The 14,184-nt window shown below is 48.6% G+C and overlaps 1 protein-coding gene across 6 annotated transcripts in view; it reads right to left on the bottom strand.

Annotated features, from left to right (window-relative positions):
* Positions 1-6,236: 6,236 nt before the first annotated feature.
* Flnb (filamin B) overlaps positions 6,237-14,184 on the bottom strand; it is a 144,897-nt gene continuing 136,949 nt past the window's right edge. For all 6 annotated transcript variants that reach the window (XM_046452703.2, XM_046452704.2, XM_046452705.2 and 3 more), the window contains 3 exons: positions 10,048-10,266; positions 8,576-8,779; positions 6,237-7,959 (listed from right to left, as the gene is read on the bottom strand). In XM_046452703.2, coding sequence (XP_046308659.1) covers positions 7,772-7,959; positions 8,576-8,779; positions 10,048-10,266 — 611 coding nt within the window. In that variant the 3' untranslated portion in view covers positions 6,237-7,771. The remainder of the gene's footprint in view (positions 7,960-8,575; positions 8,780-10,047; positions 10,267-14,184) is intronic.

The following is a 14,184-nucleotide window of genomic DNA, read 5'->3' as shown; positions in this document are numbered from 1 at the left end:
ACTCTGGCCACCCACAGGCAGAAGCACAGAGCAGGCTAGAAAAAGGAGCAGAGCCTGGCTACATAGGCTCACCCCAGGGTATCTGGCAAGGAGCCTTGTTCTTCCCCCAAAGGTCTCAGGCCCAGGCCTTCACCTCATGCCCAGAGTCCCCAAGAGGTGGATGGGGAGCCAGGGCCTCTATTCCTTGCAGCAAACCTTGATGTACATCTACTATGCAGTAGGCACCCAAGGGAAGCCCAAATGCCACCTGCAGGAAGCTTCTAGAAACATAGCAATTCTGCAGCTCAGCTCCTAACAGAGTTCTGCCATTTGGTTAACCCAGTGGACTCAGCACACAGGGGAATAATATTGAGAACTCCCCCTTGGTATTGGGAGAATGAGTTGACAGTGTTACGCAACCCTCCATCAAAATCAGCTGAACTTTAACAAGCACCAATCGGGTACCAGTTGTCTTCAACCATCACTGTGTTGCTAGGGTATCCATGGCTCCTTCCAGATAGGGAAATGGATGTGTGGAGAAATGCCAGGGCCCACTGCTGGTGTGTGGAGGGAGCCACCCATTCCGTGCCAGACCCTAGGCTGGGGCTTCCCTGCTTTATCTCAGTTCTAGAGTGATTTGCAGACAGGTTAACATCACATTTCTCGGTGAGGAAAACTGAGACTTGACAATGTTAAGTGGTTACTTTGGGATCGACTCCCAAACCCATGGATGTCATAGACACAAAACTCCCGGGGACCGTGACAACCACAAGAGGGCACAGGCAGGGTGGAGCAGAGGAGGGCTCACCAGATGCCCAGCAGCACCCTGAAGTCAGCCTTTGGACCCTCGCACCTTCTGCCTCCCAGACCAGGGCCTGTCTGGTGAATACCAGAGAGAAGGAGGCTACCCACAATGCTCCAGGACCACTGTCTTTCCACTCTGCTGGGTGTGCTATCGTTTATCCCTTTGACAAACATTCATTTGCTCTCAACTCCACTGGGCACCGAGTCAGATCCAAAAGGCCGATAAGGAGAGACAGGGAGGTTTCACAATTGAGAAGGAGGGACAGAATCATTAACAAGGTGTGTTGGGGGGTGGAGGGGAGGGAAGGCTTCCTGGAGGAAGTGACCTTTGACAGAGACTGCGAACCTGAATTAGCCAGGCAGAGTGGGGGAGGAAAGACTGGATGTGTGGATAAATGCTATGATGTGCCAGGGCCACAGCTGGTGTGTGGAGGGAGTCACCCATCATGCAACCCACAGTTGCAGAATGCCCCTGTGGTGAGATGGCAGGAAGGGAGATTGGGAAATCTGGAAAGATTAAGTGTAGACTAAGTGCGATCTGTCTTGGTTGAGCACCCATAGTGGTCACCGATGGTTAGAATCCAGGCTTCCTGACCAGGGTACACGTTCCACTCCTTCTTTCCTGAGGGCCTACACTCTGTTAGGAGCTGCAAGTCAACAAAACCAGCAAAACGCCCTGCCCCACAGAGCTTATGCTTCCAGGCCCTGTCTGGCCCAGAACCTTATCTATCTTCAGGGCATGTCTAGGGGTGGTGCCTAGCACAGTGCTCAGAATGTGCTCAGGGAAATTATGAACAGGCACACTTCATACTGGCCCCATTGCAGGGGCAGGTCGGGTGAGGAATGAAGGGAAGAATCAGGAGTTGCAGGGCCAAGGGCGGCAGGAGTCTGGGGTCAAACCATCATGGGGAATGGGTATGATCCCGGAACTCCAAGAAGCCTCTGCTCGCTGCCAGCTGTATTCTTGTTTATTCATTCAAGAAAATTCATGTTTTCTTGACCCTGTGCCAGGCACTGAGCCAAAGGTAGATGAAGACAGGCAAAGCACAGGCTGTCCTTACCCCTGGACTGGTAAGTCTGGGTGTCCTGAATGTAGAGAGGCAGAGGCAGGTGTTCATGGGCCTTCAGAGACCTCACGCCTTTCCTATTTCAGGCACTGCCCTCAGGCAATCTAAGGTGAACCCTGGTAGACAAATCAATCCCGCGAAGGGTAGAGAATTGGGGAAGGTATAGAAAAGCATCCTCAAGGGCTGGGGTTGTAGCTCAGTGGTAGAGTGCTTGCCTCACATGAGTGGGTTTGGTCCCCAGCACCACATAAAAATCAACAAATAAAAATAAAGATATTAAAAAAATAATTTCAGCTCAATACAATTTCTTTAAAAAAAAGAAAAGAAAGATGTCCTCAAAGTGATGCCTTCCAATGGGCCTAAGGACAGCAGATGGTCCATGAGGAGAATTGCTTTTGAAATCTGTTCCCTGAGTCTAGGAGCAGTGTAAACTTCATGGCCCTTTTCCTAAATTGAGGCTTGACCATTAATTACTACCTGCGTGACTTCGGGCAAGTCACTCAACCTGAGTTTTGGTACACTCCTCTAGGAAAAAAAAAAAAATAGGGATAATGTGTCTCTGAGCCTACCATTAGTCTTAGTTGTGAAAATTTTCATACTTGGAAAAATTAAGTTGTGAAGGTCTGTCTTTGGTCTAGGCCTGTATTAAGGGGAAAGGGTGGCTGAAACTCTAAAAGGACAAAGGTTGTGTGTGGGGGGGTTAGTTTTCCAAGTACATCTGACTCAATTTTCCTCCCACCATTGGGGCCATGCCCCGAGGCCCTGACATCCCAGCTCAGTGTTCTGTGGTTGGCCCATCCCAACCATTCCCACTGATGAACAATTATAGTCACCTTACACCAATAACATTTTGTGAGCCCTCATAACGGACTGGACACTGAGATTTGCCCTCTATACAGATTTTGTTGTTTAATGCTCAGAACATTCTATGGGGTGAGTCCCACCATCCCATTTCATTGGAAAGAAAACCGAGGCACAGTTTTCTATGAGGATGGTGAGCTGCCTGAGGTCATGGCAGAGCCAGGATGGGAAGCCCATGCCTGTATTCATAACCACTGTGCTAAATAACTTCCCTGCTAGCCACCTTTCCCCACAATGGGTCACCCCTTCCACTCCACTTTGGGATCACTCAGGCAGCCCCTTTCCTGACAGTTCTGAGTTGAGGGTTTACCCAGGTCAGGCGGGGGGCAGGGGGGGCAGGTGAGAAGGGGAAGTGTAGGTATCTGATTTTTGAAGTTTCTTGTTATGATCCCATTATACAGATGAGGGCACTGAGGCAGAGAGGGCATTTCCTGAGAGGTTTCAGCTGGTAAGCAGCAGAGCTGGGATTGGAATATAGACTTGAGCTGTAGCATCTGAGCCATCATTTGCTGAGCACTTCTCAACACGGTTGTACTGCTGCTGTTGAAGCAGCTGCTTGTTGCTCCATCGGAAGTCTAACTTTTCCAGGGCCTGGCACCTCTGCCAAGGCTTCCTTCTCCTCTGAGAACACCCTGCCAGGATCCAGCACCAACTTTGCCCTAAGAATGTCTACTGCCTAGAAGCAAGGGCAGCTCCAAGCCAGGGGGAGGTGTCCGGGTGCCTTCGGAAGGCAGTGGTCAGGGCAGAGGGGAAAGGGTGAGCATAAAAGGCCCGCAGTCTTTGTCCTGGAAAGATAAGCAAGTGGAAAGGTTGGCTATGTGTCCCACATCAGGCTCCTAAATTCCTCCTGCCTTTAATGCTCGAGGAACAGAAAAAGGGTGTGAGGGGTAGGTCTCCCTAAATTCCACACACATGAGCTGTCCCCGTGGGCTGCCCCCAGACAAAGCCACAAAGCACAGAAGGATTCCTTTGTTTGGGGGGAAAAAAAAATCCCTCCCACCATGTGTTTGGGCAGCATCCTTACGACAAAGCCAGAGAAGAAAAATTGAATCCAGGCAAGCCTGGGGCCTTAACTCCCTGCTATGTGGTATTTATGAGAAGGAAACAAAACAAAACAAAACAACAACAAAATTAAGATACATTTCTGAGAAATTTTTCATTAGTGAAATAATCTAATTACACATCGCAGCCCCCACTTCCAGCCAAGTTATAGAGATCTGAAAAGACTCAATTCCTTTCCTGACCCTACTGGATGAGATGAGGCCAAGTACCAAGGTTAATAGACATCACAATAAATGATCTTCCTCAGTTTAAAGACAAACTTGAGCCAGGCTTGTTGGTGCACACCTATAATCCTAGCAACATAGGAGGAGGCTGAGGCAGGAGGATCCCAAGTTTGAAAGCCTAAGCAACTTAGTGAGACTGTCTCAAAATTTAAAAAAATCAAAGGGCTGGGGATGTGGCAGAGCACTCCCGAGTTTAATTCCTGGAACAAAAAATAAATAATTTATTATTTATTGAGGACTTGGCAAGGATTGAGCACTCATTTTGCCACTAACCTTTATTCTATTTTTCAAGGCTGAGCAATTTTCAAGGGAAATTAAATCCCTATGAACCCAACTCATTTTACACCAAACTCATCAGAATGTGGCTTCCAGGGCCCCTATGAAGTCCTAGCATTAGACCTGGGGTCAAGACCCCAGGTATTCACAAGAGCATTAGAAGCAAAGACATGGTAATAAAACATTTCCTTCCTGGCAGCAGTTGGTGGGTGCTGCCCTGGGTCTCGAAGTGAACCCCGATGAGGAAGAGGTGGGCATCCATGCATGACAGGCAGGGCCTCTTCTGTGTTGAGAATTGATCTCTGCAGAGCACCTGCCAGTTGCTGTCTGCTTAACCTCCACTAGAGGCTGAAGAGTGACAATCCTGTCAGCTCCTGCTAGGAATGGGGCAAAGTCAACTAGTGAAAGTGGGAAAGGACCTGGCACCTGGCCTGTCCAGGGATCAAGTTTCAAAGTTTTCAAGGTGTTTGCACAAACAACAGCAGGTTTCCATGGCAGCCAAGCCCAAGTCAGATAAGAGTCGCCCTCTGATTCTAGCCATTGGCCAGTAAAGAGGTGTGCAGATTTCTACTCTGAGATATCTTTGGTATAATTTTTACAGTGGAAATGTGCTCCAGCCCCATGTAGGGGGGCCACTAGGTACAGTCCTGATACTACAGCAGGTATAGGCCATAGCAGTGGGAGACTCAGGCAGACTGTTCCTTACAGCTCCCAGTGGGATTTCATCTTTTCCTCATCACCACCCAGAGAGAGGCATGCTCAGAGGGGTGAAGTGACTTCTCCAAGGTCACAGAGCCAGTGAAATGTGGTGCCAGTGTTTAAATTCTGGGATACCAATGTCAAAGTCCATGCTGTTAACCTACAAATGCTGCCTTCCCCAAATGCCTGGTCAGGCTTCAGGAAGGTGGAGAAGTCATTGGCTATGTCCCTGTGCTCCTCGGTGGGCAAGGCCAGAACATCATGGCAGAGCCTGAGTGGACTCCCCATAGCCCCCTGAGCTAGGAGCCCAGGCTAGTCCTTCATAGTGCAAGCCACAGATAAGGGTGTTCCTTCCCTCCAATTTCTTCCTCCCACCTCTCAGAGGTAAAGAAATCACCATTCTGATTCACAGCTTGGTGTCAGAAGAAACATAGGAAAGATCCAGTTTCCTGCCCCAACACTGGAGGGCCAGGGGCTCAGCAAGGACTTTCAACCACTGCCCGAGGGCTTCTGCTTCCATAGCAGTGTCAACAGGGGCAGAGTTCCCATTTGGGGTCAGAAGGGCCAGGGTCTAACCCCAAGTAAGCTGTGTCTGTAAATTTGGTGTGCAAACTGCACCCAATAGCCTTGTCAACGGTGACACAGGACTGTTAGGAACGCTAGGAGGAGGCAAGGGGCCAGGCCCATCCTAGCCATTCAGCAACCAGAAGCTCTCAGAAAAGAGAGGGCTGGGGATATAGCTCAATTGGTAAAGTGCTTGCCTTGCATCATAAGGCCTTGGGTTCAGTCCCCACCACCACCACACACACACACACACACAAAAGCTCTCAGAAAAAACAGCACGAGCACACAGAGGGCAGATGGTGACACCAAATATTAACCTTGCATGTCTAAGGCAGTGGGATGATATGTGGTATGTTCTTGTTTGAGAACATCCTGGAAAATAAGGACTTCCTGATGTAATCAGGAAAAGCTTCCACCTGCCCCTGCTTTTACCTGGGTGAGCTTCGTATGTAGAACTCTCCAAGAGGTGTTGGTGTTGGGGTCCATACACCCTCTTCTCAAAGTCCCCTCACCTTTCAGGCTGTGCCACCTGGCCTCTCAGGAGAACACAGACCTTTCCCTGAAGAAAGAGATCAATCAGGCTCATTGTCAAAATGAGTTGCTCTTCTGTGCCTTTTCAGTCAGGGATTGGGAGAGCTGGTCAGAGGCTCAAACCATTTATTCAGAAAAAAAGATGCCACCCAGGAACGCCAGGGGAAACTTTACGGCGCAAACGTTTTATTTAATAAGTTATAAGATACAATTTACAGTCGGCATTTGATTCCAGTTTGGCTTCCCTGTCCCCGTTTCCAAGGCCTGTGGTCCCTTCACATTAGGCTTCGGGCTGCCTCCAGTTTCTAAAAGGTGGACTTTTACCACCAACACCCACCTCCAACTGCTACACCTCCAGAGCCCTACCACACCCATGATGACAGTGGCGACTTCCTTAGGACTAAGCAGCAAATCAGAAAGTCAGCCTGCCTGGCCCAAGCTACACATCTGAGCTCTGCCATGAGGCAACGTCCCTGATTGCTTTAACTTAATCCCAAAGCCAGCTCAGGTCTGCAAAAGGCTTGCAAACTGCCCTATACCCCATTAAAAAAAAAAAAAAAAAATCTGCACCTGCTTATTGTTTTCCCAAGAGCATCCATAAGAATTCCTCCCAGGATTTGATGCAAACTGTCAGCTACGCAGCTTTCACTGTTCTGCCAAAAGGGGGAGATCACCAAAGAAGCTGCTGCCTTTCCCTGCCCCTCAACAATTCCCCAACACTCAGCCAAAAGTTGGCATGAGCTTCATTCTTTCCTGTCTATACTAATATTTTCCTGAGTGACCCACAAGGTTGGCAGGGGTGGCTATGAGTGTTGTGTCATCTTATAGGCCTTCATGAGGCGAACACTAACATGTGCACCCACCTGAGGTCACTTTAAAGGTTTTGGTAAGGCTGACAAGTGACTGGGGCGTGTGTTAGAAGCAAGGGCTAGTGTTGGTAAGAAGGGATCTTTGGCAAGTGGGCTGCTGCTAGTCACTGCAGAATTTCCTCCACCAAGTGACTGAAATGGACTTGGAAACCTAAAGCAGATCCGTGGCAGCCAAATGGTCACACTTTTATGACTGCAAGGAAATAATCACCAGAGGAAGTGCAGAAACACTAGGCAGCCATGTGCCACCAATTGGCTCTGCCCAGAAAGAATGTCAGGAGGCCAGAGTGCAATGGGTGATTGGTGAGAAGTAGTGTCAACATGGTGGAGCACCTAACAGCCTTTTCCTATGGAATATGGGCCCTGGACTAGATCCAGCTGGTCTGGAGGAATCCCTTTGCTAAATTACAACCTAAACTAGGTCTCCTCTTTTTTCCGGCCCCCTCCCACCCCCACCCTCACCCCCTATCTTTTTTTTTGTAAAGGCTCAACAGCAAACCTGTAGCTTAGGTTGGCCAGTTTCATTTTTTAAAAATGTTAGTCTTCCCCATATTCTTGGTCTGTCTGCAGTGACCTGTGCCCCCAAGGTCTGAGGTGAACTGAGTATACGTTGGATCTTCTTAGTCCATTGGACAAATTTGCATTTCTTATGATTACCCAATGCATCCCTCAAGAGTCAAGTCTAGGACTTATTTCTGAAGGCACTTTAGAATGGTAGTGTTTTGGGATGGGATTTAGACCTACCAACAGGCTGGAGGACATGGTATAAAATGAATTACAAACAAGCGATAAAAGCAACCATAAGAATTCCTCCCAGGATTTGATGCAAACTATTTTAAGGCACTGTGACATGAAAAGGGCTGCCGGGGATGTGTTCTTCCCCCCACTTCACAGCCAGAACGTAATCCCCCCTCTCCTTGACAACATATGTGACATTGTACTGCTGGTTGCCCACATGCTTCATGGAGACCTCCTCACAGGGTGTGGTGGGTCCATGGACTCCAATCAGCAGCATGTTGGAACCTGAAGAGCAAAGGGAAAAGTGGTCACTCCGGGCAGCAGAAAGAGAACATGTGAATCAAGGGAGACAAGCCTGGGACTGCCTGTTGAGCTTCTGTGAGGACGCTGGGCCCCTGAGCAGGTGGGAGGCTGTGGTGATTACCAACAGAGACTTACAGAGCTTGACAGTGAGGTTCATGTGCCCAGCATTGAGAACAAATAAGTGAAATGGCAGAGCCAGGTTTCTAGTCCAGGTGCTCTGGATGTCAGAACCTGGGCAACTGACCCCTGACACCCAAGTTCAGCTGGAAATTAGAGCAATTAGTGGAAGAGAAGGGACTAGATTAACCAAATCAGTCTGCCCATCTGTAATGGGGATACTACTGCCTTTCATGACTACCTTGGGGTCATCTCAAAGAATCAAGGGGCAAAGAGAGAACAAACAGGTATAGACATTAAGTGCAGGAGAATAGGGCAAGAAACATGGTTGTTTGATGGTGGTTGGGTTGCATGGGGCAAGGGAGAGGGGGGGTGGACGCTACTGAAGGCCTTAGCAGGGGAGCTCAAAGTGTAGGAGGATACTTGGCCTGTCTAGGCCCCATTCCCTTCCACCCCACCCCAGTGGAACCACGCTACCTACCAGCTTTGCTGCAGTCCACCAGGAAGGAGCTCTTCTGTCCCATGAAGGCCTTTGAGAGCCCTGCTCCCTTGGAAGTCACCTTGCTGGCATCCGAGGATGACTTGGGGATGGCACTATAGCAGGTCTCTGTTGATGACCTGGTCACTGACTCCACCAGGATGGACGAGGTTTCATTGGATGAGCCCGGGCTGACCAGACGCTGACCTAGGACATGGGAGAGCAGGAGGGAGGGATGCATGGCCAGACCAGAGGACTCTCAGTCAGAGGACAGGCAGGTATCCCATGTAAAAGTCCCAGAAAGATCCCCACAGCCCAACACCTGGATACAAAAGCCACTATATATCCATATCCCATAACCACAGTGTCTTCCAAATCCCCTGAGGCTCCACCCATACATACAACTAGGATTTGCCTTTCTGGGCAAATGGACCAGTCTGGCCTTAGCTGACAAATTCTGCCACCCTGCAGAATTTACCTTTCCATTCATATAAAATACTCTATGTATAAGCAGGACATATATACATTGAAAGGACATAATTGATTCTATACATGACAGAGGATGTTTTTCCCAAGTTTTCTCATTTTTCTGCGATGAACCTATATTACTTATCTAACAGTGAATCATGACATCATGGAAGGGATTTACTACAATATGTAAGGTGGTTACCTTTGGGTGCCAGTTTGTGAAGTTGTTTTTACTATTTGGCATTTTTCCCCTCAGTGTTTGGAAGGAGACATCGTTTTGTAAATTTGTTTGTTTTGTTTTTACTGGTGATTGAGCCTAGGGATGCTTTAACAACTGAGCTATATCCCCAGCATTTTTTATTTTGAGACAGGGTCTCAGTAAGTTGCTTAGGGCTTCACTAAATTGCTGAGGCTGGCCTTGAACCTGTGATCCTCCTGCCTCAGCCTCCCAAGTTGCTGGGATTACTGCACTTGGCCTATGTTCTTATAAATTAAAAAAAAAAAAAAAAAAAAACTTTTTGATTATTTCAAACGAAAAGGTTAGAAAGTTTTTTTTTCAGGCTCTGATTAAACAAATACATTAGATTTCAAGTATGTAAACATTTCTTCTTTCTGTTAATAGGGGGGGAAAAAAACATCAAAAAACAAAAACACCCATCTAACCTGCTTTCTTCACGTCTATACTGCCTCACTATGTGGACTTATTTTTGCAAGTTTTCAACACACTGGCCTCTGGAATGTCATACTATTTCTTTTCTTTTTTTTTTTTAATATTTATTTTTAGTTTTTGGTGGACACAACATCTTTGTTTGTATGTGGTGCTGAGGATCAAACCCGGGCCGCACGCATGCCAGGTGAGCGCACTACCGCTTGAGCCACATCCTCAGCCCCTCATACTATTTCTTTACATTCAAGATTCAAAGTAGATTTAATATCTAAAATCATATTGTTAGTCAGATAAGACTAGCTCCATAGGGCAGAATAACTCTGAGGTTGTTCATCATTACCTGTCACTTTGGCTTTGAATGGACTGCCCACAATGTGGTTGGGTCCGCCATATTTGACACCGATCAGATAGTTTCCAGGAGCCATGGGCGTGTACATAACTTTGTACCCCTCTGGGGTTTCTTGGCAATCCATTTTAACTTTGGATGGGCCTTCAATAGTGACAGACAACGTCCCTGGGCCTGCTCGGGTGGTGTTGATGTAGAATTCAGACTGGATACCTGCGAGAGAGGAAAAGGGAATGCACTTGTAAATGATTTGGAGGGATGAGGGGTGTTATGTGGGGGGCTTTCCTGGGGGTGTTAAAGCAATGGTAGTGTACACATATGTTTCCTCAAAGAGGGCTTGCCTTGATGGGAACCCACTGGTCCAGCTCTGACTTCTGGCACAGAGAACCTTGGGCCCTGGGTGGGTAGTTTCCTAACCCAGGGTGAGGCAGGAGTGTGGCTGACATTTCGCCCACAAGTGTAAACTGCCTGGACACCCTGTTCTCTCCTCCGGGCATGAGCCGTGGCTGAGGGAGAGGAGCCTGAGTCATCATTGTGAGCCTAAAGTGCTGCTTCAGCCAGTGGCCCAGCTCTGCCTCCAGGCAGGGAAGAGAGGCGTGGGCCCCTTTGACCTTTCTTTTCTCCTTTGGGTAGATTTAGAGATGCCAAGGAGGCCCAGTGTCCCCTCTCTTCCTCTTCAGGCTCCTTGCCCTGCACCCCATCCCGAAAACTGGAGTAATCACTGTGATCTGCCAGCCATGAATTCCAGCAACAAAAACAGGAATAAAAGAGGAGCTCCTGCTGAGAACCACAGACCCCACATAAGCTGCAGACCCTGTGCCTGGCATTATTTTACATGCATGTGCATGGGACCCTTTCACAGAATGGCACTAAGACTAAGGGAGGTTTGACCACTTGCCCGTCATGATGTATCATCAGAAAGTAGCAAGCAGCATCTGAACCAAGTCTGCAAGGCTCTGGTGCCCAGGCCCTTCTTGGCCACCGGAAAGACAGTGGAGGTGCCCAAGCTGCAACCTCAGGATACCTAACCTCTTGGTTGTCCCAGGGCATCCTGCTTGTGACAAAAGCCCAAAAGAGAACACCAACTGATGGCCATGAAGGCACTCCTACCTAAGCCCACAGCTCCACAAAAATCCCACTCCCCGCTCTCTACTCCAGGGGTCAGTGGGGCTGCTTGGGTGTCAGAACATCAGCTGCGTGCCCCCTACAGTGCCCTCTATGGGGCATCCCTAGCACAGTACCCCCACAGGAGGCCATTTTTGCCAGAGCCCTGGACACCACCCCAGTTGGGAAATGTTTTGGTTTAATTATAGCCCTCGGATCAGAGAAGGAATTATTGTTCTGGTTATCAATAAAAGAAAAGGAACCGCCATTGTATGACTTTCAAACACAGCCCAGCTGTTTCTGGAAGCTCCAGAGGCTCCTGTCCCAAGTCCCTCCCACTATCTCAACTTTGTCATGGTTCCTAATCTATGCAGCTGAGAAGCCCCTTAAGCAGCAGCTGCCAGGCTGGGGACTGTGGGGAAGCAGACAGTCTGTAACAAAGGGGTGGTATGTCCAGGAAGTAGCTGTAAGGTGGCGATAAGGAAAGATATTTGTAAAATGAAGTTTAAAAGGCCTGGCTATAGTGCACAGAAGCTCCAACTCCCCCCACCCACCCCACCCCTGCCCCCTTAGGTAGCAGAGATTGAATCCAGGGGTGCTTAACCACTGAGCCTCATCCCCAGCCCTTGTTTCATTTTTTTACTTTGAGACAAAGGTCTCACTAAGTTGCTTCAGGCCTCACTAAGTTGTTGAACTTGAGATCCACCTGCTTCAGCATCTCAAATCACTGGGATTACAGGCATGTGTCACCACACCTGGCAGCTCCACTCTTTCTTTCTTTTTTTTTTTTTTTTAATTTTTAGTTCTGGATTGTCACAATACCTTTATTTATTTATTTTTACATGGTGCTAAGGATCAAACCCAGTGCCTCACATGTGCTAGGCAAGTGCTCTACCACTAAGCTGCCCAGCCCAACACCATTCTTTTTTCTTTTTTTGTGGTGCTGAGGATTGAACCTAGGGCCATGTGCACATGAGGCACGCATTCTACCAACTGAGCTCTATGTCTAGTCCAGCTCCACTCCCCCCACCCCACTCTTTTTAACAAGTTATTTCATTCCTGAGGGGAAAAAAAAAAAAAAAATCAGTTCATTCTGACTCTGAGAGCCCAAAAAGGCAAAGATGATGATAAGGTGGGAAAAGGAAATTAGGAAGTACAGGACAAGAGCTACCTGGCTATTTATTAGCTACTTTAATACTCAGAATAAGCTTACTAACTAGGCTTCTTTATTTCCACTTCACAGAAAATGAATTGGAGATACAGAAAGGCAAAGAACTTGTCCAGAGTTACACAGCTGGGGACCAGCAGAACTGGTATGTAGATATAAGGTCTGTCCGACTTGGAACTAAGACACCTGTCTGAGAGAAGACAGGAGAGAGAAAGCCTGCATACAGAAGTCTCTTACCACCACCTCCAGCTACAACCAGGATCTGATACCAACAAACACCTCAACATGACGGTCTTCCCCTACCCCAGCCTGGCTGAGTTCCTGTGAGTTCAGTGCATGTTTAATGCAGTGCAACTTAGTCTTTAAGGTGAGAGAGGGTAGAGAAGGAGAAGGCATAGGGTGTATCTTGGGGTTCTGGAGCATTTATCAGGAAACACACTCAGTTGCTCCAAAGAGTGGAAACCTCCCTAGTCTAACTCCTGACCTCCAAGCCTCAGCAGAGCCCTGCCCTAAATTCTCCTCATGCCCTGTTCCCAAATCTGCAGAATGGACCATTGAAAGTTTGAGCCAAGAGATACAACAAACCCACCCAAGATAAACACAGGGAGGTTTGCTTTGTGCTGAAGGTCAGCATGCTGGACCCTTCAGCAGCAGAGCAGATACCTCTTCATCCGTTCACACTGCAGCTGTGTAACCTCCACATGGATATTTGGGGAAAGGCTTGGGAATGGGAGGGCTAGAAAAAACAAGACACCTTCCCCTTGACAAGAGCAATATTTGCACAGGGTTTGAAACAAGCATGCTCTGTACTCTCCTCTCCTGGCTAGAAGCTTCCCTCCAAGACAGGCTCCTTCTCCCTGCAGTGTCCAGTGCTTGCAAAGCTCAGCCTGAAATCCAAGCTCTGGAGAAGGCATGCAATCTGCCAAGAGGAAGTGGGAGAGGCTGGGTACTGTAGGCATGAGCCAACAGGGGGATCAGATGGTTGCTGGCTGGCACAGGGAACACAGGATGCTGTGCACTCAAGAAGCAGGACCCCACCTCAGTGCTCAGTGGGTAGCCTGCCAAGGGTCAATGCCTGTACTGTTGGAAATTATTCTAGGGCTGCTGGGAAGACAGGGTGTTAGTTTAGGACACTCCACAAAGTAAGCTGAAGGTGTGTGCGTGCCCTCCAGGTAAGTGGGCACTTAGGGAGGAGGGACAGCCTGGGGGTTAGGCTATCACCAGGCTCTCAGATCATGGACCTTGACTGAGTCCTGGTTCTGCCTCCTCCTACCTGAGTGAGTCTGGGGGTGATGGACCTCTCTGATTCCCTTTCCTCAACTGTCAAAATGGATTTCACCTAAGGCCCTTCACAAAGGGCAAGCTGCTGGCTCAGAGTTCAGTGGGGGCCAATCTGGATGGTCTGAGGAGCCCAGCAGCATTAATGCCATCCTGGTGGTGGTGGGGGGTTGTTAAGGCCATTGCTTTGGTTGGAGTCCCCAAGAGCATGCCAGCCCATCAGTCACTCATGAATCTGAGTAGGGACCCTTGGGCACTTAGGATGCTTTTGATCCAGGACTGCATGCCAGGAACCATGGCCACTCATCCCCTTTCCCACGAGGAAGATATTTCTTTTTCCATCCCACTCACAGCAGGGCAGCATGGTGGGGGCGGGAGAACTAAGAGGAGAGATGCACACAAACAAGGGACTTGAGAAAAACAGCATGGGCTGCTTTCCCAAGAGGGCCCCAAGTAACATCAAATGCAAATGAGTCTCCCACTACAGATTTCCCCTGCAGAGACACCCAAGAGGACAAATTCCCCACCCCAGCATCTTCTGAAACAGTGACACAGTGAATATCAGCCAATGTCCATCTCTA

This window comes from Marmota monax, unplaced genomic scaffold (assembly GCF_021218885.2).
Source record: "Marmota monax isolate L192 unplaced genomic scaffold, Marmota_monax_Labrador192_F-V1.1 WCK01_AAM20220418_F8-fsc00042, whole genome shotgun sequence".
Lineage (NCBI taxonomy): Eukaryota > Metazoa > Chordata > Mammalia > Rodentia > Sciuridae > Marmota > Marmota monax.
The sequence above is the reverse complement of the archived record's forward strand: the minus strand, read 5'-3'. Positions and strand labels throughout refer to the sequence as shown.